This window comes from Halichondria panicea, chromosome 6 (genome assembly GCF_963675165.1).
Source record: "Halichondria panicea chromosome 6, odHalPani1.1, whole genome shotgun sequence".
NCBI lineage: Eukaryota > Metazoa > Porifera > Demospongiae > Suberitida > Halichondriidae > Halichondria > Halichondria panicea.
In genome coordinates, this window is record NC_087382.1 from 1,589,646 (window position 1) to 1,616,230 (window position 26,585).

General features: G+C 41.5%; 2 protein-coding genes and 1 long non-coding RNA gene across 6 annotated transcripts; all 3 read right to left on the reverse strand.

Annotated features, from left to right (window-relative positions):
* Window positions 1–50: 50 nt before the first annotated feature.
* LOC135337737 (multiple epidermal growth factor-like domains protein 8) lies at window positions 51–26,383 on the reverse strand. Its single transcript, XM_064533689.1, has 13 exons — window positions 26,327–26,383; window positions 12,001–12,076; window positions 11,693–11,822; window positions 10,739–11,303; window positions 10,002–10,394; window positions 9,541–9,675; window positions 9,119–9,272; window positions 8,343–8,500; window positions 6,302–7,720; window positions 5,559–5,723; window positions 2,319–2,464; window positions 1,550–1,649; window positions 51–1,232 (listed from the first exon to the last, which is right to left on the reverse strand). The coding sequence occupies exons 1-13, from the start codon at window positions 26,336–26,338 to the stop codon at window positions 147–149; spliced, it is 4,539 nt and encodes a 1,512-aa protein (XP_064389759.1). The 5' UTR covers window positions 26,339–26,383; the 3' UTR covers window positions 51–146.
* On the reverse strand, window positions 19,085–21,737 carry LOC135337752 (uncharacterized). Of its 2 annotated transcripts, XR_010395305.1 has the most exons (5): window positions 21,719–21,737; window positions 21,489–21,618; window positions 20,984–21,044; window positions 19,782–20,831; window positions 19,085–19,407 (listed from the first exon to the last, which is right to left on the reverse strand). It is a non-coding gene; the product is annotated as an uncharacterized LOC135337752 (long non-coding RNA). The 2 variants fall into 2 exon arrangements; XR_010395304.1 differs by lacking the exon at window positions 21,719–21,737 and having other exon boundaries at window positions 21,489–21,688.
* LOC135337738 (uncharacterized) lies at window positions 22,280–26,303 on the reverse strand. Of its 3 annotated transcripts, XM_064533690.1 has the most exons (10): window positions 26,092–26,301; window positions 25,649–25,961; window positions 25,356–25,549; window positions 25,103–25,260; window positions 24,716–25,006; window positions 24,432–24,630; window positions 24,003–24,341; window positions 23,446–23,889; window positions 23,123–23,327; window positions 22,280–23,009 (listed from the first exon to the last, which is right to left on the reverse strand). In XM_064533690.1, exons 2-10 carry the CDS (start codon window positions 25,878–25,880, stop codon window positions 22,447–22,449), a joined length of 2,625 nt encoding a protein of 874 aa, XP_064389760.1. In that variant the 5' UTR covers window positions 25,881–25,961; window positions 26,092–26,301; the 3' UTR covers window positions 22,280–22,446. The 3 variants fall into 3 exon arrangements, with proteins under 3 accessions (XP_064389760.1, XP_064389762.1, XP_064389761.1); XM_064533692.1 differs by having other exon boundaries at window positions 25,356–25,543; window positions 25,649–26,303; XM_064533691.1 differs by having other exon boundaries at window positions 23,446–23,886; window positions 25,649–26,302.
* Window positions 26,384–26,585: the final 202 nt, after the last annotated feature.

The window sequence follows — 26,585 nt, forward strand, 5'->3', positions numbered from 1 at the left end:
AACTCCACTATACATGCATGTACTTTGAACAATGCCCCATGACATAATAATTGATAATTGCAATAGGTATTATACCCACACATGTACTACATGACACAAACTGCATCATCGTGACTCATTGTGACACATACATACAACAAACACTATTATAATTGAGTTGCTGTCTCTAGGGGCATGCAGCGATTGTTCCTCTTCCATCTCTTTGCTTCCTCCACTTTAGGCCGATGTACGAGACAAGTGCCTGTATTGAGTACATGAGCTTTACTGACCTTGCTCCTCGTGGGTAACTTCACCAGCACTGTACTAACAGATACACCACCATCATTGCACACCTCTTGAGCTATCGGCCATGGCTCTATACAACCAGGTTCAACAATCCTCTTTATATCCCGCTTTCGATATTTCTTTGTAGGTAAGTTCGTAGTTCGCAACGCAATTGCCTCTTCTTTAGTCGTGTGTAATGCTACACCGACAAATGATGTCTCTTTCAAAGGCTCCTTAAGCAATAAAAGTGGATTTGATTTTTTCCAATCAATAAGTTTTTTTCTATCAAAATAGACTTTCACCTTAGCAAACGGTCGATTGGCACGAGCTTCTCGTAGTCTCCTGTTATTAACTCGAGCCCTCCTCCTTATCTCAATCTTTATTGCCTTCCAAATAAACAGCGCAATTGCAAAAGTCAGGAAAAAACAAGACAATAAAATACTCGAGAAAACGAAATAGTTCAATCGAGCCACTTCTTGGTCGTAATAAACATAGAAGTGAGCGCCCAAAGGTCCAGTTACGATTGTCAAAAAATGTTGCAATGATTGGAAATCAGTCTGTTCATGTGATATTACTAAAGCCAGTTGATTATCAGTGGAAAAATCGCGAACAAAAACGTCAGAAATCCCCAAAACTCCTTCAGCCTGCCTCTTTGATACGACTTGTTTTCTTACTCTAGTTACTTGAAAAGCCGTTCGAATATTTGCCACGTGCTGAAATGTATCAGCATCAACAGTCACTGAAACTGCTCTATTATTCAGGGCATCATAAATTGTCATATCTCCAAACTGTCGCACAAAATGCACTGTAACGTCGACATTTGATGCAATGTAGTCAAGACCGATGGCCAGAGCTATTGATTGTCGCGGGAGGATTGTGAAGTTGGCTATTTGATTGATTAAGAGTTGTTTATAGCACTGGTTGTTGTTGGAGGGGGCGCCAATGTAGCCAGTCACACATGCAGAGCACTGTGTGTGTGCATGTGTGTGGGGTGTGTGAGGTATGGGGTGTGTGGGTGTATGGGGTGTGTGAGGTGTGGGGTGTGTGGGTGTATGGGGTGTGTGGGTGTGTGAGGTGTGGGGTGTATAGTTATTAAGTGTTTTGTACACACATAGCTAAAATTACTGTAAGTTAAGTATAATTATGGTTATCTACAAGCTTAGTTCACAGTGTATAATTAAATTAAGCTGTAGAGACCTGCACACAGAATATTAAGCTATAGTCTGTATTACACACACTGACAGTATTATATTATTATAACCCTGTATATACATGTACTGTGTACCTGTATATTAACGGAGCAGCCATCGCACGTTGTGGTTTGGTTCTGACAAGAGCAGGCTCCAGTCACGGGATGGCAGGGACCATGACCATTGCACTGACACCTGTACACACAACACACATCATTGTCAGTATACATCTCACAGGCTCATCAAAGCCACAGCACACAGCTGTGATTATTCCTCAGCCACAAGCATGCCGATTAACAATTGTTGTAAGAGGTCAACTCTGGCTAGACATACACCCACACATACTCCGGAACCTATTCCAACTACAGGTACAGTTACATGCACAGGCGGGACAATCAAATTAGTGCCTCAAAAATGTGGCCATGAAATCATTGTTGATTTAAGCACAAGAGCTACAGCTGTGCGTATGAATGAGCGGTATAAAATGCACATTACAAACTCTCTGTTGTTGCTCACAATAACTACCATTTGCTCATAAGAGACTGTATATACTTTAAAAAATGCACATTCAATGGTGTGGCTTTAAAGCATTTACATGTACCGTAGTTTTGCGAGCATCAAACATTTGCGAACTTTGCGATGGTTGATCAATTTGCAACAATAAAATCCGCAAAACCTATTATTACTAGTAAATACACACGATCCTTGCCAGAACGCAATAGTTAGATCACAAAGGGTCAACATTTCTGCTGATTTGGCTTATTCGCAAAAGTTTTTCACCCGCAAAATATTCTAGTAATAATTATGGTAATATTAATACCACACTAACTATACACTAACTATATACATGTACAATGTACTTACTCAACACATCTCGTGGACTGTCCGCTGAAGTAGTCGTCATAGTAACCAGGACGACAGCTATCACACAACTCCCCAGTGGCACCACCCTCACACTCTGCACACACCGCCTCCGTCTCATCAGGCCCACTCGTCACAAAGGAGTCAAACTGCACAGGGAACAAGAATTAAGTGATACAATGAACACAACGTACTTTGGCCTCTGAGATCAAAGGAATAGCAGTGCCAATATATGGCATATTGCACTGTGGTATGGCATACAGAAATATGACCTTTTGGTTAAGTTATTTATATACTACTAAGTATTAGTTAGACCATGTGTAGTAGGTTTCTTAGCTGGATAGTGGCTTGCAGAAGCCACTAATCACTCCTGAAAGAAGCGGTACTACACATGGTCTATCTACACTTAGAAAAAATTTGCATATTCAAGCTTTGAAGTGGCCACTGCTAATGAGGTGTCTATCCAACTAAGAAACCTGCTAGCAGGTCACTATCTGAGTTAGTGACCTGCTAGCAGGTTTCTAACTAGTACCCACAGGTTTCTAACTAAAACCACAGATGCATGAATATAATTAAACTCAGACAGATTACAATCATTTTTAAGCACAAAATTAATTAGAAGACAAATTGATTGTTATATTAGTTCCACCAGAAATAGAAATAGTAGGCAGCATGGTCTTCTGAGCAGTTAGGTCATTGATAGAGGTGCTGAATGCGTTTTCTCCAGCTAGTAGCGCTTTATTTCTTGACATAGCCCAGTCAATCCATAACTTGACAGCCCATTGTGTACAACTCTTAGTTTTTTGCGGAATGCTGCTTTTCTTAATACTATCAATATATTTTTGTTTTTTTGGGGAAGCGTAACGAGAAACTGTAGCTGTAGTAGAGACAGCAGTGACAGCAGTGGTGGAAGTAGTACCAGTAGTGGAGTCAAAGCTTGCAGTTTGAGAATTGGTTATAGCAGCATCAATTAAATAGTCGACTTGAGTGAGCAAATCATCACTTATCGGAGGGAAATCCAATAGATTTTCTTCAAATTGGTTCAAATACTCGTCAGTTTGTTGCGTTGACAGGGCCTTGTAGGGATCGCCCATTTGGGAGCTGGTTACTTGTATTCCACCAACGATACGGTCATCTGGTTCATCAAAAACTGACTCCCAATTAAGTCTGATGGGGTGCTCCGCTCTCCAACTACAAAAGGTACATCCAGGACCAGTACAGTCATGGTACATTGAGCTAAAATCTTTGGGCTCTCTAAATTTGAAAGACATCTCTTTTTACTAGCTTGAAACTCTCTTTTTTGCATGAAACTAATCTCATTAAACCTTAAAAATGCATTTTCTAAGCGAGATAGACCATGTGTAGTACGGCTTCTTAGCTGGATAGTAACCCTCAGGAGTGGTTAGTGGCTTCTGCAAGCCACTAATTGTCCTCGGCTGCGCCTCGGGTCAATTAGTGACTTGCCTCAGCCACTACACTCCCTCAGGTTTACTATCCAGCTAAGAAACCTACTACACATGGTCTAACTAATACACTATCTGCTTAGAAAATGCATTTTTGTGGGTACTAGTTAGAGCCCTGCTAGCAGGTCACTAACTCAGATAGTGACCTGCTAGCAGGTTTCTTAGTTGGATAGACACCTCATTAGCAGTGGCCACTTCAAAGCTTGACAATGCAAATTTTTTCTACTAAATAGCTTCAAAATGGACAATCCCAACTTAGTCTAGGTATACAATATGGGTTGTAAAAGATAGCTCTCGAAACAGGCTAATTTCAGAGACTAGAGCACTAAAGTGCAAACCCTCGGCTGGTGACATGATTATAAAGAAACCAGAAATATAATTCAGTGCATATAGTGATGTTGTTATCACGTATGACTTGCACAGCAACTAAGGAACAATAAAACTATTTAAACCAGACTGGAGGCGGCATGCTGAAACATTTGAGAACAGGTATCTAGTGGTAGTATATGCACTGTGGATTAGGATCACAGCAAAGAAGCCTGGAGTCTCAGAGAAGTATGGCTCCAGGTCCTAGATTCCAAAAGCAGGAGCTATAATTGAAGCTTTCTGCTTTAGTGACCCTGTTCCATTGTTCTTGGTATATACAGCTTTCTACTTTAGTGACCCTGTTCCATAGTTCTTGGTACAGGATCACTTCAGTTATAAGTAACGCATGCGCAAGTTCTGTTCAAGCTACATTTTGCTCGCTTTTATTAGACAACGAAGCTTTAACACTGAAAGCTGCCACTATCCAAAGTACTAACTTGTTGTGTGGAGGCTACTCATGCTGTAAACGCAGTGCTAGAACATCCAGGTAAGCAGACCTAGTCACAAGCTTGTTCAAGCTTCTTAGCTTTTGCTCGACAAAGAAGCTTTAACATCAAAATCTGCCACTATTTAAATCAAGATATTGTTGTGTGAAGGCTATCTATGCTGTAAACGCAGCGCTGTGGCATCCAGGTGAGTAGATATACCTGTGACAAACAAACAAACAAACAAACTAGAGCACTAAAGTGCAAACCCTCGGCTGGTGACATGATAATAAAGAAACCAGAAGAGTGATAATGCAGTGCATGTAGCATGTATGACTAGCACAGCAACTCAAGAGCAATAAAACTAAACCAGACTTGGAGGCATGCTGAAACATTGAGTGGTACATGTCACATTAGACATGCACTGTGGACAGGGATGACAGCAAAGAAGCCTGGAACTTAGACTTAAAGAGGTATGGCTCCTGCCAGGCTGGAGTATAGGATCCAGAGTCAGCCAACAACCAGTCACAATTTTAGCTTTCTACTATAATTATATTTGGTAAGGATCACTTCAGCTGCAACTACGTAATCAAGGCCACGTGTAGCTAGCTAGCTGCCAACGTGGAAGTTCAAGCTTCTTAGCTTTTGCTCGACAATGAAGCTTTAACATCAAAATCTGCCACTATTTAAATCAAGATATTGTTGTGTGAAGGCTATCTATGCTGTAAACGCAGCGCTGTGGCATCCAGGTGAGTAGATATACCTGTGACAAACAAACAAACAAACAAACAAACAAACAAACAGACCAACATACTACTATACCCGTGGCCGCCCACGCGCCTCGGGTAACAAACAAACAAACAGACCAACATACTACTATACCCGTGGCCGCCCATGCGCGCCTCGGGTAAAAACACAAAAAGGATATTTGCACCAGAGTGCACTACTGTCACAACATGTATGAACATACTATATAGGAGGAGGCTTACCCCAGCTCTGTCAAGGGAGATGTTGCGTTCCATGGCTTCTCTGAACTCTGACCTCCGCACACACAAGTCGCTGTTTCCATGGCAATGTTGCCGACAAGGGACACAACCAGTTCCGTTTCCAGGGCTACCAACAGAGAACGGTCTGCACTGACCACAATCAGATCCCTGTGTGTAGTAAGAAAAAACACAACTGAAATTAAAATATTAATTTTAATGACAGTCATGCATGGTAGACTACATCAGGAGGAGTATGTAACTCCAACGCACATTCCAATATACGTCTAGGTCACTAACACTTGTAGTTGTGTAAACTGTTAGCCATGAATAAAATTTAATGTGGCCACTACATCTACGCACCCACTTAAAATGCGGCTGAGAGTGGCTGGCGTGATATGACACATGACATACTTGTACCGTAGCGTAACTGCCACAGTTGAATACTCCTCTTAATGTACTCGTGATTACATGTGTAATTAGTATCTATAATGTAGCATCTTTGAGTAGCTACGTGTACATGTATAACGTGCGTTACAATGAACATATAAAAAGAATCACAAAGTACAACTGACAGATATTCTTCTAATCTTTGCCGATAAGCCAATTATAATGATAGCTTAGAAAGAGCTCTGCCCATACATGTACAGTGCACATACAGCAAACATGTACATGTACTACAGTGAGTGTTCAAAGGCTTAGAATGAGCTATATTCTCTTAGCTGTCCATAAAAATAACAATAACATACCTGAGTGTTTAGCCGACACTGCAGACAGGTGTTGCGTCCAGGGACACTAGAATTAGCGCAGTAGCTGAGCTGGTTACACCCACACTCGACACTACACTGTTCCCCAATATAGCCCAGGTCACAGTCACAGCTCAGGGCACTGATAACACACACACCACGCCCATTACAATTGTCAGCACACCCGGGGCACTCTGTAGTGTAATACTGCCGTAGTTCAAAGGTCGAATACAAGTCATCAACCAGTGTAGATAGCGTGTCCAGTGAACGTAACTCATCCGTGCAATATCCAACTATCTTATTATCAGTAAATCCGAGATACCACGAACATTTCGGGTCTGTTTGACATGAGGTACAATCTAAATGCGCTGAGCACGGTAGGGGGCATTGTTCCTGGTTGTTGTTGGTTACGTACCCCCCACACAGACCCCCTGCACAGATCAAAGGAGCTACGTCTTGTTGAATACACATCTGCGAGTAGGTCTCCCACACACAGTTTAAAGGTCCGGCAGCGGAGGCCCTCGATTGGACGCATTCATGACATGTCCTAGCAAAGTTACAAGGTGACGGACAGGTTGCTATGGTTGCAGAACGAAGTATCTCATTACTTACAATCGAGTTGATCCCATTCCTATAACATCCCCATTCTCTGCCTGTAATAATGATAGTAGTTTGTAGAATGTTAGGTTGTATTTTAATGAAACTCCAACCACAAATTGGATCGGAAACACATTCTTGACACGACGCTGAAACACAAGCATCAACTGGGCATACACTAAACTGGTCGTCATAGTTACTCGCCGTTCTACTGCATGATACATTACTTGTAGAATTGTCTGTACAGATTCCAAAACATCCATTCCAAATACAACCGTTGTCCTGGGCAACATCGGCACTCAAACATTCGAGACAGTTTGAAAATTGTGAACACACCTCGGTTGTGCTGACTGTGCAGTTATTAGTCGATTCGATTAGAGTGTCACTACATAACCAGCTCTCGTTGCTATGGTAGCAGCCGATAAACGTTGTAACATTGACGACGCAAGACTCACAAAAAGGCAATAATTGACAGGCCTTTAGAGTTTGGGCGATGGAGCACGAAAATATCGGAGGTTCGATAGTAAATATAGAATCAACTGGAGCACTGTTAAAACCACCACTCACGATAATTTTAGCATTGTATTCAATATAGGCAACTATTGAATGGCCCCATAAGCGGATATCATGATCGGCTATTAGTACAGTTTTGCCAGTGTTGCATTGCGAGGTTAGGTCGATCAGTACGGAGTTGTTGGCTGGAGCTAGACCAGCTAGTCCGGGATATGGAGTGGGTGTGGCTTGTGGGTGTGGTTTAGTGAGGCCCCCGCTGATGTAGAGGGTGTGGTTTAGTAGGAGCATTGCGTGAAACAGTCGACCAGGAGGCTATAGGGGAGATAGAGAAATGTATGGCAGTGCATTTATAATAATTACGTGTTTTATATTGTGATGACCCTTTACCAAATCATGCCTTGAGGCTACGCAACCGTGTAATAAACAAATATAACATCACAGAAAAGTGACTGTGATATATAATTACGGTCATTATAAGTCATTATAATCATGATGAACGTTTTTATAAGTTTGGCTGGCATGCAGAACAGAGAAACTCAACAAGTGGGTAATGATCAACCATAATTGTTGTTACAATGTCAAAAGTCCAAGTCTGGAATGATCTGAATGGCTGCATCAGCAGAGCGTTGCAGCTTGCAGCTACCAATAGCTAGTGTTCTAGTGCAGAGCTAACTAGTAGCAACACTCTATGGACAAGTTTGGCTACGCACTCTTCTGAAAAGGCTGCAATGGCATTCCAAGTAAGCAAAAGCAGGCATATCTCAAGAATGAAGCATTATTTTGTAAATCCACGAATTACAATCCAAGAAAACGTTACTAGAAGCCTATAGAAACTCTTCATTGATCCTTGAGCAGCTGTAGCAATCTACACAGACAGACAGACACGCACACACACACACACACACACATACACACACACACACAACACACGTACCTCAGTGGATAGTATCACTTTTGCCCAGTTTCTTGTAGCCACGTTAATGACGTACAAAGAATTGCTGAGGTCAGCAACGGGACGAGAGTAAACCACACCCCCAAACAAGTACACAGAGTGCGTATTGGCGTCGTACACTGCAGAGTGACCATACATTCCTGGAGGGGGGAGGGCAGAGATCAAAGCATGCTCCAATTGATTTAGTCAAATTAGTCAAATTTTCCCAGACAAAACGTCTCTATCATGTGTGTCTAACATCTAAACAGACATTCAATGGATGTGGCTAGAATTGTCAAAATGGTTGTAACCTCAACATGACACACACGTTTACCTCTTTTATAGCCTATAATACGTATATTATGAATGGTACCGTATTACTAGAATGTTTTGCGAGCATCAAACATCTGTGAATTTTACGAGGGTTGTTCAATTTGCAACAATAAAATCCGCAAAACATAAATTATTACTAGTAAATACACATGATCCTTGCCAGAACGCAATAGTTAGTTATAGATCGCAAAGGGTCAAATTTTCTGCTGATTTGGCTCGTTCGCAAAGGTTTTTCACCCGCAAATATTCTAGTAATACGGTATAGGCCTAAGAGGTAGCCCAGTGTGGGCACACACGTCCTCGATAATAATTAATTATGCTGTCAGCTCAGGAGTTGGGGTCGGTGTGGTTACAAGTAATAATAATATACCTAAGAGCTGCAAAATGTGTCCTTTAGTTTTAAACTAGGTCATTGTATTTAGACAATAGTTGTTATACTGACTCACCAGGCATGTTTGTGCGGCTCCAAGGCTCCCAGTGATTGCTATGGAGATCGTAGCTTATCACCTCTGAAGAGATCTGTCCGTCCTTCACACCTCCCACCACCAACATCGATCCGTTACCCGTGGCAACAGCGGAGTGAGCAGCCAGGGAAATAGGCTAGAAAAAAACACAAACTTATAATTATAAACAGAACGTAAAAATCAAAAAATTGATCTGAACACAAAATTAATGATGGTCTCTCAAAGATACAAAACAATAATTGAATTTAGAAACGACTTTTGTTTAGGATTTCGACTAATCACAGAAAGATCATCCCAAGAGCTATAGAATATTGGACCACTAGAATTAAAGTTATTCACATCACGCAAATGATGAATATAATTATAATAACACGTACCAGATAAGAGACTAGTGTAACACTCACCGAGTCTTGTAGTACTGTCCACAACTGGAGGAGATGGTTGTACAGCCACAGCTCACTACTGGGCGTGCTCAGATCCCCCACAGAGGGGAATCCCCCAAACACCAACATGCAACCCCCCACAGTCGCATTAGGGCACTGCAAGGAAGAAGAGCATTATAATAGCAATAAAATTCTAATTATGTGGTATTTTAAGTTTTATATGTGTGTACTGTGGAACCCTCTGAACCTGAAGATAGGCCAACTGTGATAACCATAACGGTCAGGCACTACTACATTCTTCAGCGGCCTGACCTCGAGGACACCCGGCATAATTACCCACAACCCCCGGTTTGACCTCCACAACTTACACAACTAACAATAAATATTAAACAAATCAACCCCTCAATAAATGCCACTTATGTGTATAATGGTCTGTTCCCCAATGGTGTCCGTTAGAGAGATGTCCCACTGTGTCCACTTACGGGAGTAGCCACTGCAGTATGCAAGTAGCGGCCATCGGGCTCCACACCATCACTTCTTACACGCCACACACACCCCTCACACGACGTATCCATGGTAACCAGAGACGTATTAACGGCCACTAAACCTCGACACACAACACCTTCCAAATCTAGACCACCAAGTAACCATAGCAACTCGGAGTTGGTATCATACACAGACGAGTGCCAATATCGACCAGAGCAATCTGGGTACGAATAATTTTTGTTCAGGGTAGAATTTGAAGTTAAATTAGCGTCTTGATTTTGATTGGACGGATAGTGAATAAATTGCTGACTCAGTAGTTTTGACAGGGAGGATACGAGGAGGTGTGGTCTTAGAGATGGGATTTCCCCAGCAATTACATCATAGGGTGTCTGTGCGAGAAATATGAGCTGTTATAATAATGTTATATAAGCGTGTAATAACAGTCCTTTCCTCATTACAATGTCATGTGCTTTTGCCTCCATGAACAATATCTTATAAAACACTCAGTCTTATAATTATGCCACACGTTGTATATCTAGCTACTACATACAATAATATGGCATTTTTGGAATTGTGCCAAATTCAACAATCAACACCATAACATTATCCAAGATTGATTCAATAATTATCATGCCATGATCCACGCACCCAATATAGAGTTCAGAGCGTGAGGCGCTAACAATGAGTGGTACCATTATTTATTTTTTACTGTAGATATATAATTAAAGCTCACCTGATTCAGGTCCGAGCTGTTGTCCCCATTCCATACGGTCACGCTCACGTTGAGGGCGGCCCTGTCCATTCCAGTTCCGTGATACAAGTACACCAGCGTAACGACATCGTAACCATTGACAACGACGAGAGGATTGTCCAGCAAACGATCTCCAGCGAGCGATAAAAATAAATTAGCACGAATATTCGTCGTAGAAATTGAGTTTTGGTTTAGTTGAGATTGATGGGTGAGAACTGACTGATTATATAATATTGAGTTCGAGAGTGCAAAGTTTAAAAATGACGGCAAGCCTCGATAGATTAGCAAGGTCTTGTTGAGACTGGAAGGATTTGTGCTGATTTGGAAACGAAGAGATGCATTGTTGTTTGAATTATTATGAGTCTGAAAAGTATTTGAGTCATCGAAAGGGTTGAGATGAAAGGGGTCGATAATCCACAAGCAAATGTTACCCCCTGACTTTGGGGGGTTGTCCAGTAAATGTTGATTGCTGACCCCCACACCTCCAATGGTGAAATGAGTGAGGTGTTTTGAGCGACCACACGACAGGTAGCAGAGTCCACCGTTGCTACGGGGAGGCGGAAATATATATTCCTGTACAATTTAAGCTAGCTATAATAATTATAACATCAGAGATGGTTGGAGGTGGTTGGTACTAGAACCAACCTCTACATTAATTTTATGCAAAAATAACCTTCTAGGCCTAGCCTATGTAACAGGCATACATTTGTGTGTTGAATTGAATTGAGATTCAGAATTGAAAACAGCCACTACCGTAACACCTCTATTTAAGGCGACCCTCTAAATAAGCGACACTTGGACATTTCGCCCATATAGCACCATATAAATTCATTTTTTTGTGTACATTAAAACTCTACTTTCGCAAAACGTAATTATTTAAAAGTGTCGCTTTAAATCGAGTATTTGGGCACTTCACTGTTACTATTAAATACGTACATTGGGTTGCCGTAGTAGCCGTGATTACAGGTTTGACAAGTATCCCCAGTGTATGGCTCCTGGCACACACACAGAGTGGAGTTACCAGGTCCCCCTCTAGCCGTACCGTGACCATTGCAGACTAGGACCGCTGTACAGGGACGGGGGAACAAGCATACAAACGTTAACATTTTACAACGATATTCACATTAAATAAACCGGGATGCATGAATACAGATAACTGTCATACTTACCAGGTACGTACATATATAAGATCTAGAGACTCCACTAAAAGGTGATCGCACACACGTACTTGTATAGGTACGTACCTCCAGTTAGTGCTTTAGTAGCAAGCAATGAAGACAAAGCCGTCCACACCAACAGACAGGTCCAGGGAGAGCTAGCCTGTGTGGTCATTGTGTGTACTCAGTGTACTGTAAGTAGCTCAGTGTAGGATGATGAATACTCTCAGTGGCAAGAATGGAGCAGTTCTTCCATTGTCGACAGTGGCTATGAAAAATGGTTCCCAAGAGGTAGTTAGGCTAGGTGTGGGGTTAGAGCTTGAACACTGAAGATATCTATACTTCTTTTTTTCTATAAACAAACAATTCCTTTATTAGAGGGCGGCGACACGCTTAGACTATTCTCATTTAAAGGGCGGCGGCTAACTAATTCCTTCATTTGAGGGCGGCGACACGTACACCCTACATTTCTACAGTACATGCATGTCACAATTAATTTTGTTCATTTTTATTGCGAAAAGTACACTAGGGAGCCAGTAATTATTGGTGAAGTATATTGAAGTTAGATCAACTTGAAAACCCTGGGATCCACTATATGCTAAGTTACAGTCATTTTTCCTGGGTGAAGACATAGATAGTAGAGGAGAGGGATTGGAAACGCATATGTAAATGCCCGGCCCATGCGTGTCACGGTTAAATTTCTTCCTTTCCTGCCTCCGTCACTAGAAATTGACCTTTGTCCTATGATAATTTTAGTATTTTAATCTTTAACAGCCAAAAGACAGGCAGGAAGGCTACTACTGACTAGCCAGAAAGAGACATGAGACAGGCAGGAAGGCTACTAGGATCAAGTTAGGCTACTAGCTTCCAATCGTGTTTCAGAAGTTAGTATTAGAGGAGTTTTCGCCATTGTATGAAATAGTTTACAGTGGGATCAGACACAGTGTTAATAGAAGTTCAAGAACATGTTAACTTCTCTTTTATAGATCTAGATCATAAACAATTCATTATACAAACAATTTAACGTATGTCTACTCGTGATGTAAAGACAGAAATAATGATGCAATTTTCTTGAACGTCCTCTTTGGTATATAGTGGTTCAGTGAACGTGCTACAGTCTGCCGATGTAAACTCTGAAGAAGCATCATCAGATGCACACAATCTGAGATTAAAAACAGTATCAGTTTGAGATAACAGTTACCTTGGGTCTTCCACAACTGACACTTCCGTCGTTTATTCTCTCATAACTCTTCCCCAAAAAACTTGCCGATCCATTCGTATAACTACAAATAAAGTGTACAATAGCATGTAGTAACATTAAAGGGTCACTTCTAGCCTATATACATTTGCTACTTCAACACCTACACTTCCACAAAATCCCACAAGTGAAAGTCATGAGTGTGATAATAAATTTGTCAGCAAATACTACCATGGAGAGTCAATCACAAAGTTGCTACATTTAAAAAACACTTAACATACCACTGTACTTGTCTTCAATCTCAAACAGGCTGTACTTCTTTTTGGAGAGATAAAAAATCCCACAATCCTCAGCCAGTCAAGGAAAGCTTAAAAAAACTCATGAAACTCCTTTAGTAGACACTTCTAGGTTAAGGTTACAACTATACTAGGTACTAAGAGCATAGTACTAACTGGCATAGCCCTGTGCAATATCCCTGAGGCCAAGGCACCACTTCTCTGTCCTTCTAAAAAGATGCCTTGCTTCAGTTACCGCTACAGCATTGCGTGGGCGTAGGCGAGACACGGATGGGCCGAAATTGTACTGAGTCCCACGCATGCGTTTCCACTATCTATGGCGAAGACCAGTGACACGTTTCCACTAAGGCCAAGCAAAGTCAATTTGTAGTTTCTCAGGCTATTATTCCTAAAATAGCAAGCGGATGGAGGCATTTGATAAATATTAATGATAATGATATTCATAGAATTTTAATTGAAAACACACCCCTAACTTCCTCAATAAGCGGAAGTGCATAATTTTTACCTATTAATTTTAGTCATTAATTTATATTCATGACCAAAAACCATACAAATTTATCCTTTTCTTTTCTTTTAGTGCCTTTAATTTGAGGTCACGTGATATTTAACTTTTTTGTAAAGCTGCCAATTTCCAAGCGCGAGGGCCTGAGAAACTACAAATTGACTTTGCATGGCCTAAATAAGACAGAGAGAGTACTTTATGTGTGTGTTCATGTGTTAGAAACATAACACATAATAATTATATTTATCTTCATAATGCAAGTACTACACAATGTCATATTAAAGGTTGCGAATTAGCAAGTTGTGTCAATTATTACTCGATCGTCTTTATATATATATCATATAAAAGGAAGGTTAACTTCATAAGGTGTTCGAATTGGAGTTCGTTCTTTCAAAGTAATCATAGTAATTTCTCCATTTCTTCTTTTTTCCTCTTTTTCAGTCTCTTTCTCCAGGCAGGTTCAATTTTATCTTTTGCATTGATGAGAATCTGAACAAGTTCGTGTTTGTCGTGCTTGAAAAACAGTTTATAGGTCACAGCCGTAGTAATCAGTGCCAATATGGTTTGGTTAATACTGTTGATTCGAGTTGGACCATCTTCAGTAGCTAGGTTGATAGGCACAAACAGGAGAAGAAGATATATGATTACGAAGCCAGCAAAAACGATAACAGACAACACCATTAAACATAGTATGACATAGAGTTTGCACTGAACACATTTTCCTAAGCAGTGATATGTGGATCTCATAGCAAACATGTACACAAAAAAAGCCACAGAATACAGCACCAAGATGCTCGTTGCATGGTACGGTGCATGGATGAAACCAACAAGAATATGAAATGAATGAACAATAATGCAAGAGACAGGACCGAGAATAACATAAGCATTGCTAACCTAGCACAACGCAGACAAAACTTCAAACAAACAAAAGCAATAGTTAGTGCCATAAGAAGGTCTTCAAACAGCATTAAGATAGGGATGCCTAATTGCACACCAGCATACCCTCGTAAACTTGAGAACCAATGGAAAATGTTCCCTCTGGTTACAGCGGCACTTCTCCATAGAGCAGCAATATCCAAGCCTAGCACATAGACAACAACCGTGCAAGAGCAAACACACATAATAATGCCGTTCATCCTATTACTAGCTGAATTATGATCACTCTCAGGTGTATTATTTGGACTGTCGCCGTTACTTGTAGGAGATGCAATATTTGTAATGTCACTTGGATTTTACAAGAAAAATATGCTGCTACAAAAAACCAAGATAAGAGGAAATACAATTTGAAAACCAAACGCATATCCAGAGCTAACGTCCCCAAACATCACCGACTGACCAGAATAGTAGCGAGTTATTGTACTTACGCTCGCTGCTTTTGGGCTGTATCCATCATTAATCACAGCAAAAGTGCTCAATGGCCGTATTGCAAATAGCTTCAACTGTGAAAAAGGAATCAGACAGATAATAAACATGACATTTATTGTACAGCAGTATATAATCATAGAAAGTTTTATATACCCCATGCATTCACAGGCTTACCCTTTGAGTTAGAAGTTGTATCATTTCATCCCTTTCAATGTCGTTCTCTTTGTAGCAGTTACGTGGCATATAGAGAGTTAAAAATTCCTTTCGCAGTTGGTTGTCCGTGAATAGTAGAGATGTGAACTGAAGAGACTCAATTGGTTGAAAAAGATAGAATGTAGATTCGGACCAATACCAAGCTTCACCTAATGAAGTATCAGAGTAGTTTGTACTACCATTCGCAAGATCATTCAGAGAAAAGTAATACATAATCTCAATAAACACAGGATTTGCTTTGTTGGGAGGAAAGAAGGCCTTTTTCATGTTGTACTGATTTCTACCGTTCGTTATAACGTCCTTGACAAGATGAGGGAAGCAACGGCAATCTTCTATCTCTTCAGAGGTACATGGCATAGAAGTAGCACCACATCCTAATATCAACAGGGTTACGGCAATCACAAATTCGAGAACAATGCGTCGTGAGCTCATCTTGGTTGAGTGAGATCAAAATGTCTGTTGCAACTAGCTATATTATAATAGCTGCAAGCTAACCACACACAACAGACTATAGTATTGATCTAAGCACTGGAACAAAAATCAAACTAAGAAGAAACTGAAATGCGAAATTCTATTTTCTTTTTCAACACACGCTGCTAGAGTAGAGGGAATACCAGGGAAAATCCTCAGGCATACGTATACACTTCCGCGACACTGAAGGTAGTCAGTACATGTAACTGCATGTATATACTGGAATCAGTCACTGGTCAAGCACTACACAGAAGGCTTCAAGGAAAGCAACTTACAGTACCTATATATGTCACGGGAATCTCCGGTATGTGTCATAAAATTTTGGGCCCCCCCCATGTTTAGGCCCCCGGACCTAGATTTTAAAATTTTGGGCCCCCGGGCTTAGAATGTTAACAGTTTAGGCCCCCAGGGGTCCAAATTGTTAACATTCTAGGCCCCCACTGTGAGATTAGGCCCCCCTCTTCTGCTATCGATAGAACGAAGTCAAAGAGATATAATAATATGGTAAGGTTAGCTCTATTAGTTGACAAAGCATCAAAGAGACTGCATGCATGCAAAGACTCTGTATCAAAGTAGCAAAAATGTTTGCATTATTATTCTGAATTCAAAGTGAAGGAAGATTTACCTTTCAAGTTACTCATGCTTTACCTATAAGAGTTAAATGCTTTGATGCAGCTCTGCAATGTTGGATCTGCCTGTAAGACAATCGATGTTGTTGCATAGCTATCGCCATATTTGCAACTTCGTGCTTACTTTCTCAGCCAAATTTCAGGACAAAAAAAGTATACAACACACAATTTCAGTGCAAAGACAACAATTCATATCTTCCTCCATGTTTTCCTATACATAGAAGATGTAAATTGTTGTGGGGATGCTCCAATAGCATCACTGGCTCAGCTCTCAAGTAATGTGGAATCACAGATAGAAGTCAAGAGAGAAACTGTTGTATCATGGTGGAATCACAATAGCAGTTCAGGGGCGTAGGCAGGAATTTGAGGAAGGGGGGGCTGAGCTGTTCGCGCCAGAAACTACTTGGCGCGGAGCGCCGAAAATTCCGGTGACCAGGAGCCACATCCCCTAATTAATGACTCATTGCGCATGTGCAAGAAATAGCCACACCTTGCTTCAATTAATAATACTGCTAAAGCTAGCTAGCTAGCCGTAGCTAGCTAGCTTAGTTCTGTTGCACTAAAGAATCAAAGTTACTAGTATAGTATAGCTAGCTCTTGGACATGCTGTTTGTCTGCCACTAATCTATACCAGTAATTCCCAGGCTGAAGACTCATCAGAGAAGGTGGGGCTCTTAGTGTAGTTTTTGCAGAGAAAGGGGGGGCTCCAGCCCCCAAAGCCCTCCCCCTCCCTACGCCCCTGGCAGTTTCCTTTTGGGACAAGGGTAATCTTAGACAGTCCTGACCAATTCGGGACAGTTGGCACCTATGTGCTTCGTGCTGCATGAGGCCTGATTCATAGAATGACATGGTGCAGTGTGATGGCTGTGAGACCAGTGGTATACTACTGTATACATGCATGAAATGTGTGTGTGTGTACACGTGTGAGGAGAGCTGCATTCAGTAACTGGCACTGCATAGACTGTGAAGACCATAGAAGACTGTATTGGTGTATTTTGAGAATGCACTGTCACATAATGTTACCGCTGTTGCGCTGTTAATGGGGGGCCTAAAATTTTAAGAGGGGGCCTAAAATGTTAAAATTCTAGGCCCCTGGGGGCCCAATCTCGGGGGGGCCTAAAATTTTATGACACCGGTCATTCCTATTATAGAAACAGCCTCGGTTAGGACGCCCTTTTTTTATAACACCCATATACCACCATATAAAATCTTTTTTTTGGTACATTGTTTCTAGAAAAATAATTATTTTTTATTGGTTCTATAATTAGAACGATTACGGTAGTAGAAGAAAGAGCCAGGATGAAGAACAAGGTTAGTAGCAAGGTAGCAATGAATCAATATGGCCAGTATTGGCGAGGCAATAGGTGAGCCAAAAACTGAGCCGGGACAAGCAGGGCACTATCTCGACTTGCACATGCGCACAAGGGCAATTCTAGCTGGAACACAATCCAAGCCGGGACAATAACTGAGCCAGTAACTGAGCCACATGGCGGGCCATATCCTGGGACACAATCTAGGGCACATGCATGTGCGTAATATAAAATATAAACCAGAGAGAGTTTCTGATTATTTCATTCTGCCAAAGTGCTTCCATGTTCTATAATTTAGAGGACTTTGTATAAGAAAGGATTGGGTGCATTAATGGTGTGCAATGAAGACTGGTTGGAAGTGCCTAACTAGGCTACACTGTTGCAAGTTCACTAAGTTATATAGCGATCTTTACCCACTATTAAACAGGAACTTTCTGATAACCTTAAGATAACCTTAAGATACCTTAAGGCAATCTTTTTATCTCTCTCGGCAGACCAAACAGTGTTGTATTGTGCTCAGGAGGAACATTATGACTCTCTCTTTGCTATTAAAACTCTGTTCATTTTATTGTTATGGTCAGAGTATTGTTAATTGAACATTTTATAGAACAAAACAGTAAAACTTTTCTATAGATTGTGTCCTAGGAAATGGCCCGCCATGTGGCTCACTTATTGGCCCGCCATATATGGCTCACTTGTTGGCTCAGGTAGTATTGTCCCGGCTCAGATTGTGTCCCAAATGCCCTTGTGCACATGCGCAAAGAGATTGTGCCCCGCTATTGTCCGGGCCTGGTTTGGCCAATACTGGCACGGATACCGCTCCATAAAGCAAGCTCCATAATAATTATTCATCCTGCATGTAGTAGACACAAGTGACGGCTGGAATGTAGACCTATCCGACTAGAAAAATATTTACAATGCGTTAAAAAATTGCAGGATTGGCCGGGGGAACCACCAAAAAGCGTGGAAACAAGAAACTTGACGAGAGCATAACTCCAATCCGTTACAATGTTATTCACATGTACTGGTAGTTTTCCATATTTTCCCGGCCAATCCAAGCAAATTTTTACTGGTGGGGTGATGACCGATCTTATATATTATATAATAACTATAATAATATCAATTTTGGAATGTGCGGGCATATAATCATGATGATTTGTGATGAATTGATGTTCCTAATACACCCATTGGGGTAGAATAATTTCATACTTGTAACTTTCGTATGATGTTTTACATCACGAAAAATATGAAAATTTCTACCATACGAAAATAACCAGTGTCACAAAAACTCAATTCATTTCAAAACTGAAACTACATGCAGTCATGTAAAAGCACAACACAAAATCACAAATATCCTTTACCAAGTTGTTATGGTAACTACTGGTCGCTAGGGGTGTCAGGTGACCTCGCTGGATTGGCCCCCACCAGCCGAGCAATGAGAATGAACATACTTCCAATATCCTGCCAGATCCTGGTCTCTGGAATACTCACTGAGTGAGCCACGCCTTCCCTACACGAAATACAAGTCATGTGATATCACAGCTCACCATACACTCAGAGGAGGTTTGACACGAGTACCTCGATTAGGCTAAAAAAATTGAGTTAATTAGTCACAGCAATAATGACTTTACTGTTGATTTTGCACGTGACCAATCGTAATCGAGGTGCTCATGTCGCACCAGTACACTATACATGATATGTACATGTACATTAATATATAAAGTTATTTTAAACAGACCTTTCGAAAAGCTCTACAAAATGCAAAATTAGACAATACTTATCAAGTTACGGGCACTCAAATGGAAGTTACCTCTCAAAACAGGCCATTTTTCGACAACAAAAAAAACACCATGGACTGTGAGATAATTATATGATTGTGCTTACTTGACGACTGTTTGGATGAGGCGGATGTAGGCACAATAAGCACCTGAGTCCGGCCAGGGGCGGATCCAGAGGTAGTTCGTTGGGTTTGTACGAACTACCCTTCCACTAAGTTGATACTTTATATTACACCTGGCTAGCTAGCTTACTGTCATGACAATAGGGTACAAAGTTCTCTCTGTATAATGTGAGGGTGGGGCTGGTACTCTCTGCATAATATGAGGGTGGGGCTGGCTATATTGACTCATCCAGCCGTGGTCGCAGTGATAATTGAGCCTGGCCACAAATCCTAACAAAAGGTCTAGATTGCAACCCTCCATTGACTCCTGGTTTAAGAAGAGTAAAGTTTCAGGTAAGGGAGAGTTCATGGCACTGCATACTGAATGATAGACACTGTATAGATTAATTATAATTGCTATAATAATTATATTGACTAATATAATAATCTAGATGATGCGTCAAGTCTACAGCCAGTCTCCTCTTCAAGAGAACCACCAGCCACCACCGTCTCTCCTCCAGTCATCAACGTCTCTCCTCCAGCCACCACCGTCTCTCCTCCAGCCACCACCGTCTCTCCTCCAGCCACCCCTCCAGCCACCACCGTCTCTCCTCCAGTCACAACCATCTCTCCTCCAGTCACAACTATCTCTCCACTGGAACCACCAGCCACCTCCATCACCCCTCCGTGTTCATCGAAGCAAGCAACGAGATCTTCCGCTGAGGATCAGCCAATGGACATTGGTGCTCTCCTGAAAGAGAAGAAAGTGCAATCACTATCCCAGAGCATGAGAATGGCTTTGCCTTGTGTTCTTTCAGATATTATATAATTAATTTTCTGTTTTTTTGTATAATGTTTTTGTTGAAGGGGAATGTGGTTAATTAATGGGCGTGGCACGTAAAAGGGGGCGTGGTCAGCCGAAAAATTTCGGCGCTATGCGCCGAGTAACACTTCTTATTTGCGCTTCGCGCGGCCAAGAAGTAAGAACCCCCCTTTCCTAAATCCTGGATCCGCCCCTGGTCCCCCAACATCTGAACCTTGGGTGTGATCATGGACTGTTGTATGGCAGAGGGGGACGCAGGCACAGCGTGTGTGTGGGTGGGTGGGTGGGTGGAGTGTGTTAAGGTAGGGGTGGACAGTGTGTAAGGTGTGTGGAGAGTGTGGGGGTGGACAGTGTGTGTGTGTGTGTGGGGGGGTTGGAACTTACAATGATGGTCAAAGTAGAACTTGTGGAACTCCATTCCAGTGACTAGTTGAGTCCACCGTTGCTACGGGGAGGCGGAAACATAATAAATATATACTCCCGTAGCTATAATAATAATAATATAAGATCAGAGATGGTTGGAGGTGGTTGGTACTAACCACCCAGGGTGTCATACAGGATTTTGAAGAAGTACAGGGGGGAAATAAGAAAAGTAACTAGAAAATTTTGCTAAAAAAAAGGTCAACTGTTATTTCAATACCCTGTTAGTATGTAAAATTGCCAGCTAGGACTCCAACTAGTACCTAAATGCAAATTTTAGGGGGTGGGAATGTCCCTCCCTGTATGACACCCTGCCACCTCTACACATATGCAAAAATAACCTTCTAGGCCTAGCCTGTCTACTATAATAATAGGCATACATTTGTGTTAATTGAGATTAAGGATTGAAAAATAGCCACCACTTTGAAAATTCTGGGCACATCATGATCTGTTACTATTAAATACGTACATTGGGTTGCCGTAGTAGCCGTGATTACAGGTTTGACAAGTATCCCCAGTGTATGGCTCCTGGCACACACACAGAGTGGAGTTACCAGGTCCCCCTCTAGCCGTACCGTGACCATTGCAGACTAGGACCGCTGTACAGGGACGGGGGAACAAGCATACAAACGTTAACATTTTATTAATAATATCAATGATATTCACATTCGTGAGGCATGAATACAGATAGCTACTTACCAGGTACGTATGTATATACATGTAAGATCTAGGAACTCCACTAAGAGGTGATCACACACACTTGTATAGGTACGTACCTCCAGTTAGTGTTTTAGTAGCAAGCAATGAAGACAAAGCCGTCCACATCAACAGACAGGTCCGGTGTCATAGGAATGAATGACTCCCCTAAATAATGACTCCCGGTCACTCCTACCTAGGCACCAGTGACTCCCGGTCACTCACGCCTAGGAATAAATGACTCCCCCGGTCACTGACTCCTAGTCACGAATGACTCCCCCCTGGAAAAAATGACTCCCCCGAAATTTATATATGAACACTGATCCATAGAGCTAAAGAGACTTCAGGGGCTATACTAAGTACATGCATCCTCAAAACCTGTCACAGTGTGACTATACAATCAAGCTCAAGACTGTTATCAGGACTGCATGCATGCTATCTGTGAGAGACCTGTTTAATACATAGTATGACTATAATTACAGCTGTTCCTTATATACTGTAAACTGGTTCAGTTTAGCTATTAGTACCTATAGTACTTATACTACATTGTACACTCTGTTCACATTTTCACACGTCTCACGGTCACTGTAAAGCAAAACTTATAATACAACAACATCCATCAAAATAACAAATAGATCTACAGTGCATGAAAAACAAACAAAACAACAGTGCAAATTAACAGTGTATAAACAAAAACAGCTAGTGGAAGATAACGAAATGCTAAAAAAATTCTATCTAGATCTACAAGTAGGACAAAACCAATCTCCAAGTGGAGATACTTTAATACGAACACATTTATAATGATACCACACAGTACATGTGTCGCACTGGACCATTTCATCATAACAGTCAGGGCGGAGACAAGGGCAGTATATCGTAATTACTATGCTGGAAAATCTTTCTGGTCTCTTGCGGCTACTAACATCTTTTGACTTTGGAAATCTTCTGAGTTTCTCATTTTCAAAGCAACGCACAAGATGTGGCCTCATTTTGTCTTCATTTAGGGTGATGGTATCCAGATTGTCTCCTTGCAATGCGTGGTATGCAGCGGCAATTGCAAACAAACCACAGTTGTTACTGCCACTGCTCTGCTGTTGAATGGAGGCCACAGATAGTAACAGCCCATTGTGCGCTATTAAAGGCTTATACATCTGTGCGATTTGCAGCTCAGCACTTGGCTCCAGGTCTTTCCCATATTGGAAGCAGCTATCAAAGAGGAAAAGTTCCCCCTTGATCTTGATGAGTGCTGTCGCAATCCAGTGATGCCTCTCTGTTACAAAGAATATCTGCACGGCTGTATAGGATATATATGATATAATTATTATACGGTACGGCCAAGGATGAGGATGAGGTATAATTATACCAATACTATAATAATACTACTATTAATTTAAGTAGAAATTATACCTGTGGCTTCACTACTAGTGACTGCAGGAAAGGACATCTTCTGAACCAGAAGAGTAGAATAACAGCCTTCAATATTTGGAAATTGCATTCGCATCAGTTTGTGCGCAGCATACATATGACGGTCAGAAAGCATCCCGCTCTCAGCAAGAACTACATCCTTGTCTCCCGTCCTCAGGTCCAAATCCTTCACCCAGTAACTTGAATTCTGTCGAATGTGCACACAATAATAATCATAATGAACGGTTTATAGTGTGCATGCACATAATTATTAATAATAATTGTAATTAACGATAGCTCCTGTTAACAAGTATATAACTATATACCTTTCTTGTTACAGATTGAGTAGTCCTTTGCTTCTTCAAAGGTGGCTCCATAGAGGATGCAGTCTTAACCTGAGAGAAGGGGGCGTCTCGCTTGCGAGAGGAGTGAGCATCTGGCTTGTGAGAGGAGGGGACGTCTGGCTTGTGAGAGGAGGGAGCGGCTGGCTTGTGAGAGGAGGGGACGTCTGGCTTGTGAGAGGAGGGAGCGGCTGGCTTGTGAGAGGAGGGGACGTCTGGCTTGTGAGAGGAGGGGACGTCTGGCTTGTGAGAGGAGGGAGCGGCTGGCTTGTGAGAGGAGGGGACGTCTGGCTTGTGAGAGGAGGGAGCGGCTGGCTTGTGAGAGGAGGGGACGTCTGGCTTGTGAGAGGAGGGAGCGGCTGGCTTGTGAGAGGAGGGGGCGTCTGGCTTGTGAGAAGAGGGAAAATCACAATTTTTTTCCCACAGCTTCTAAAAATGGAGTGTATAATTATAAAGAAACATGAAACATTAAATTAATATCGTAAAGAGAAATGTAATGTAATTATAATTAGCTTCAAAATCTAGAGACACATGCATTATACCTTGCTTGGGTCTTTCATAGGAGTACTCGTCAAAGAAGGGTTAAACTGATCGAGAGATTCATCGTGATGGTTGTCTGATAATTCGGAAGGATCCGAGAGAGAACTATGTTGATCAAAGATAGGTTTTTCGGAGTCTGAGCCATGGTAATGCTTTAACCGCTGTTGGTTAACAGCCTTTTTTAAGGTCTTTCCAGTCTTAGGGTTGGCAATCTTAAAGACTCCCTTGTCCAAGCACTCCACCACCGTGTATGGGCCTAACCACCGAGGCTTCAGCTTGTCTCCCTTCTTACATTCCCTGGCTGAATTCCTCAGCCAGACCAAAGTCCCAGTCTTAAACACCTATATAATTAGAAAAATGACATGGCTATGACATTAAACGAGTAATGAAAATAGCCATGCTACGCTCATACAATGATATAGCCTGCTCACCCTCTTGTCTGCATGCTTCCGATCATAGTACATCTTGTCCTTTTCTTGGGCATTGTCAATGTTCTTCTTGGCTTTGCTGTGGATATCATCCTTTAACTTTGTAACAGCTCGAGCATGGGTCATAATGGCACTAATGTCCCAGCTCTGCTCAAGTTCACCCTCGCTGCCTAACTCCAGTTGAATAGGGAGTACAGGTTTCCTGCATGTGGAATGTTATAACAATAATGCATGCATGCCAGATTATCATGTAATTATTATAATAATTATAATTATGAACAACTCACCGACAGAACATCAACTCGAAAGGTGAATACTTCGTTGCCTTTTGCTTACTCGTCCTATAAGCAAAGAGAATAGCGGGCAAGTGGTAGTCCCAGTCGGTCTGTGAGTCATTCACATATTTGAGTAGTGCTGTTTGAAGTGTTTGATTGAAACGTTCAGTTAGCCCGTTGGTTTGTGGGTGGTAAGCTGAAGTGACCCTGTGCTCTGTTCCAGTGAATCGAAAAAGCTCTGTGTTGACCTGATTAACAAACTCACGGCCTTGGTCCGATATCAGCACCTCACAAAACCCAAACCTGCGTGCATGTATAACCATAATCATTAAATACGTGTTATTATAATTATGTGTAGAGATGCATGTGATTACAATTTCACACACATGCATAGCTTACCGACAAAACAAGTTGTACAGGAACATTGCCACTCCAAATGCAGTTTTGTCAGGGAGTGGGGCTGCTTCAGCCCATTTGCTAAAATAATCGACCAATGTTACCACATATTTGCTGCCATTGGGTGTAATCGGCAAAGGTCCTATCAAGTCTATGCCAACCTATAAAGTGAATTACATAATTATAATTAATATATGATTGTGCTCAAAACAAATAATTATTATGCAATGCCATAAAAATTATAGTGTACATATACCTGATGCCAGACTTTGGGTTGTACAGATATCGGATGGAGTTTGGCATTTGTCTTTACAAATGCTGGGTTCATTCTCTGGCACTGGCTGCAGTTCTTTACATACTCTCGAATCTCCTCCACCATCGACTTCCAGTAGAATCTAGAACATATCTTGTCTATAGTTCTATCTCTTCCAAAGTGGCCACCAGCTGTTCCTGCATGCATGCGTATAATAGATTACAAGCATACATAATTACATACATGCTCTATTACCTACTATTATCATTTTACCAAAGCCATAATAATTATTATACCTGCATGGCAATCTTCGAGGATTCTTGATTTCTCCTCATTGCTGCGCACACATATCCTCCAGTCAGCTGCATCAGCAGCTTTGGTGTGCTTCTTGTAATATAGGCTACCATTTTCAAACTTAAAGTTCTGCCTGCATTTTCTTCTAAAGTTTGCCTTCTCTGTTTTGCTGTTAATAGTAGGAGGGTATTCTCCTTTTCGTAAATAGTTTTCAATCTCTTGTAAATTCTCCATTTCTTGCTGCCTTCTTCAAATGACATGACTGTGAACGATCACTGGTTTTATACCATAGATCTAGCTGTCACTTGCTGTCAACTACAGGATAGAACAATTAACCTTGCAACTCTGCTCTTCACACATTTATAGGTCTACATTCCAGCTGTCACTTGCTGTCTACTACAGGATGAACACTTGCTTCATTGCTACCTTGCATGCTACTACTAACCTTGCTCTTCATCCTGCATGGCTCTTCATTCTCTACTATATGTCTATGAGGAGTGCATGAATGTACTCTTGCTACTATATACTTACATTGATGGCAACATTGGCGGAACAAACATGCGCATAGGGGAGTCATTTATTCCTGGGGGAGTCACCCACACCTTAGGCAGGAATGACCGGGGAGTCACTCCCACCGGGGAGTCATTCATTCCTCTGACACCGGTCCAGGGAGAGCTAGCCTGTATGGTCATTGTGGTGTACTCAGTGTACTGTAAGTCTGTAGCTAGCTGTAGGATGATGAATACTCTACTCTTCAATCTATGGTGCAACGTATAGAGCTCTTGTGAAAATGCTAAAGAAATAATTTTTTATGTTAATTTTTGTAACTATGAAATAACATTTTGTAACTTGCAATAATAGAATTGGCGATCTTTACCAAATCACCAAACCAGCAAAGGGACCCTGCATGCTGGTGCAACTTAACTTACAGAGCTCTTG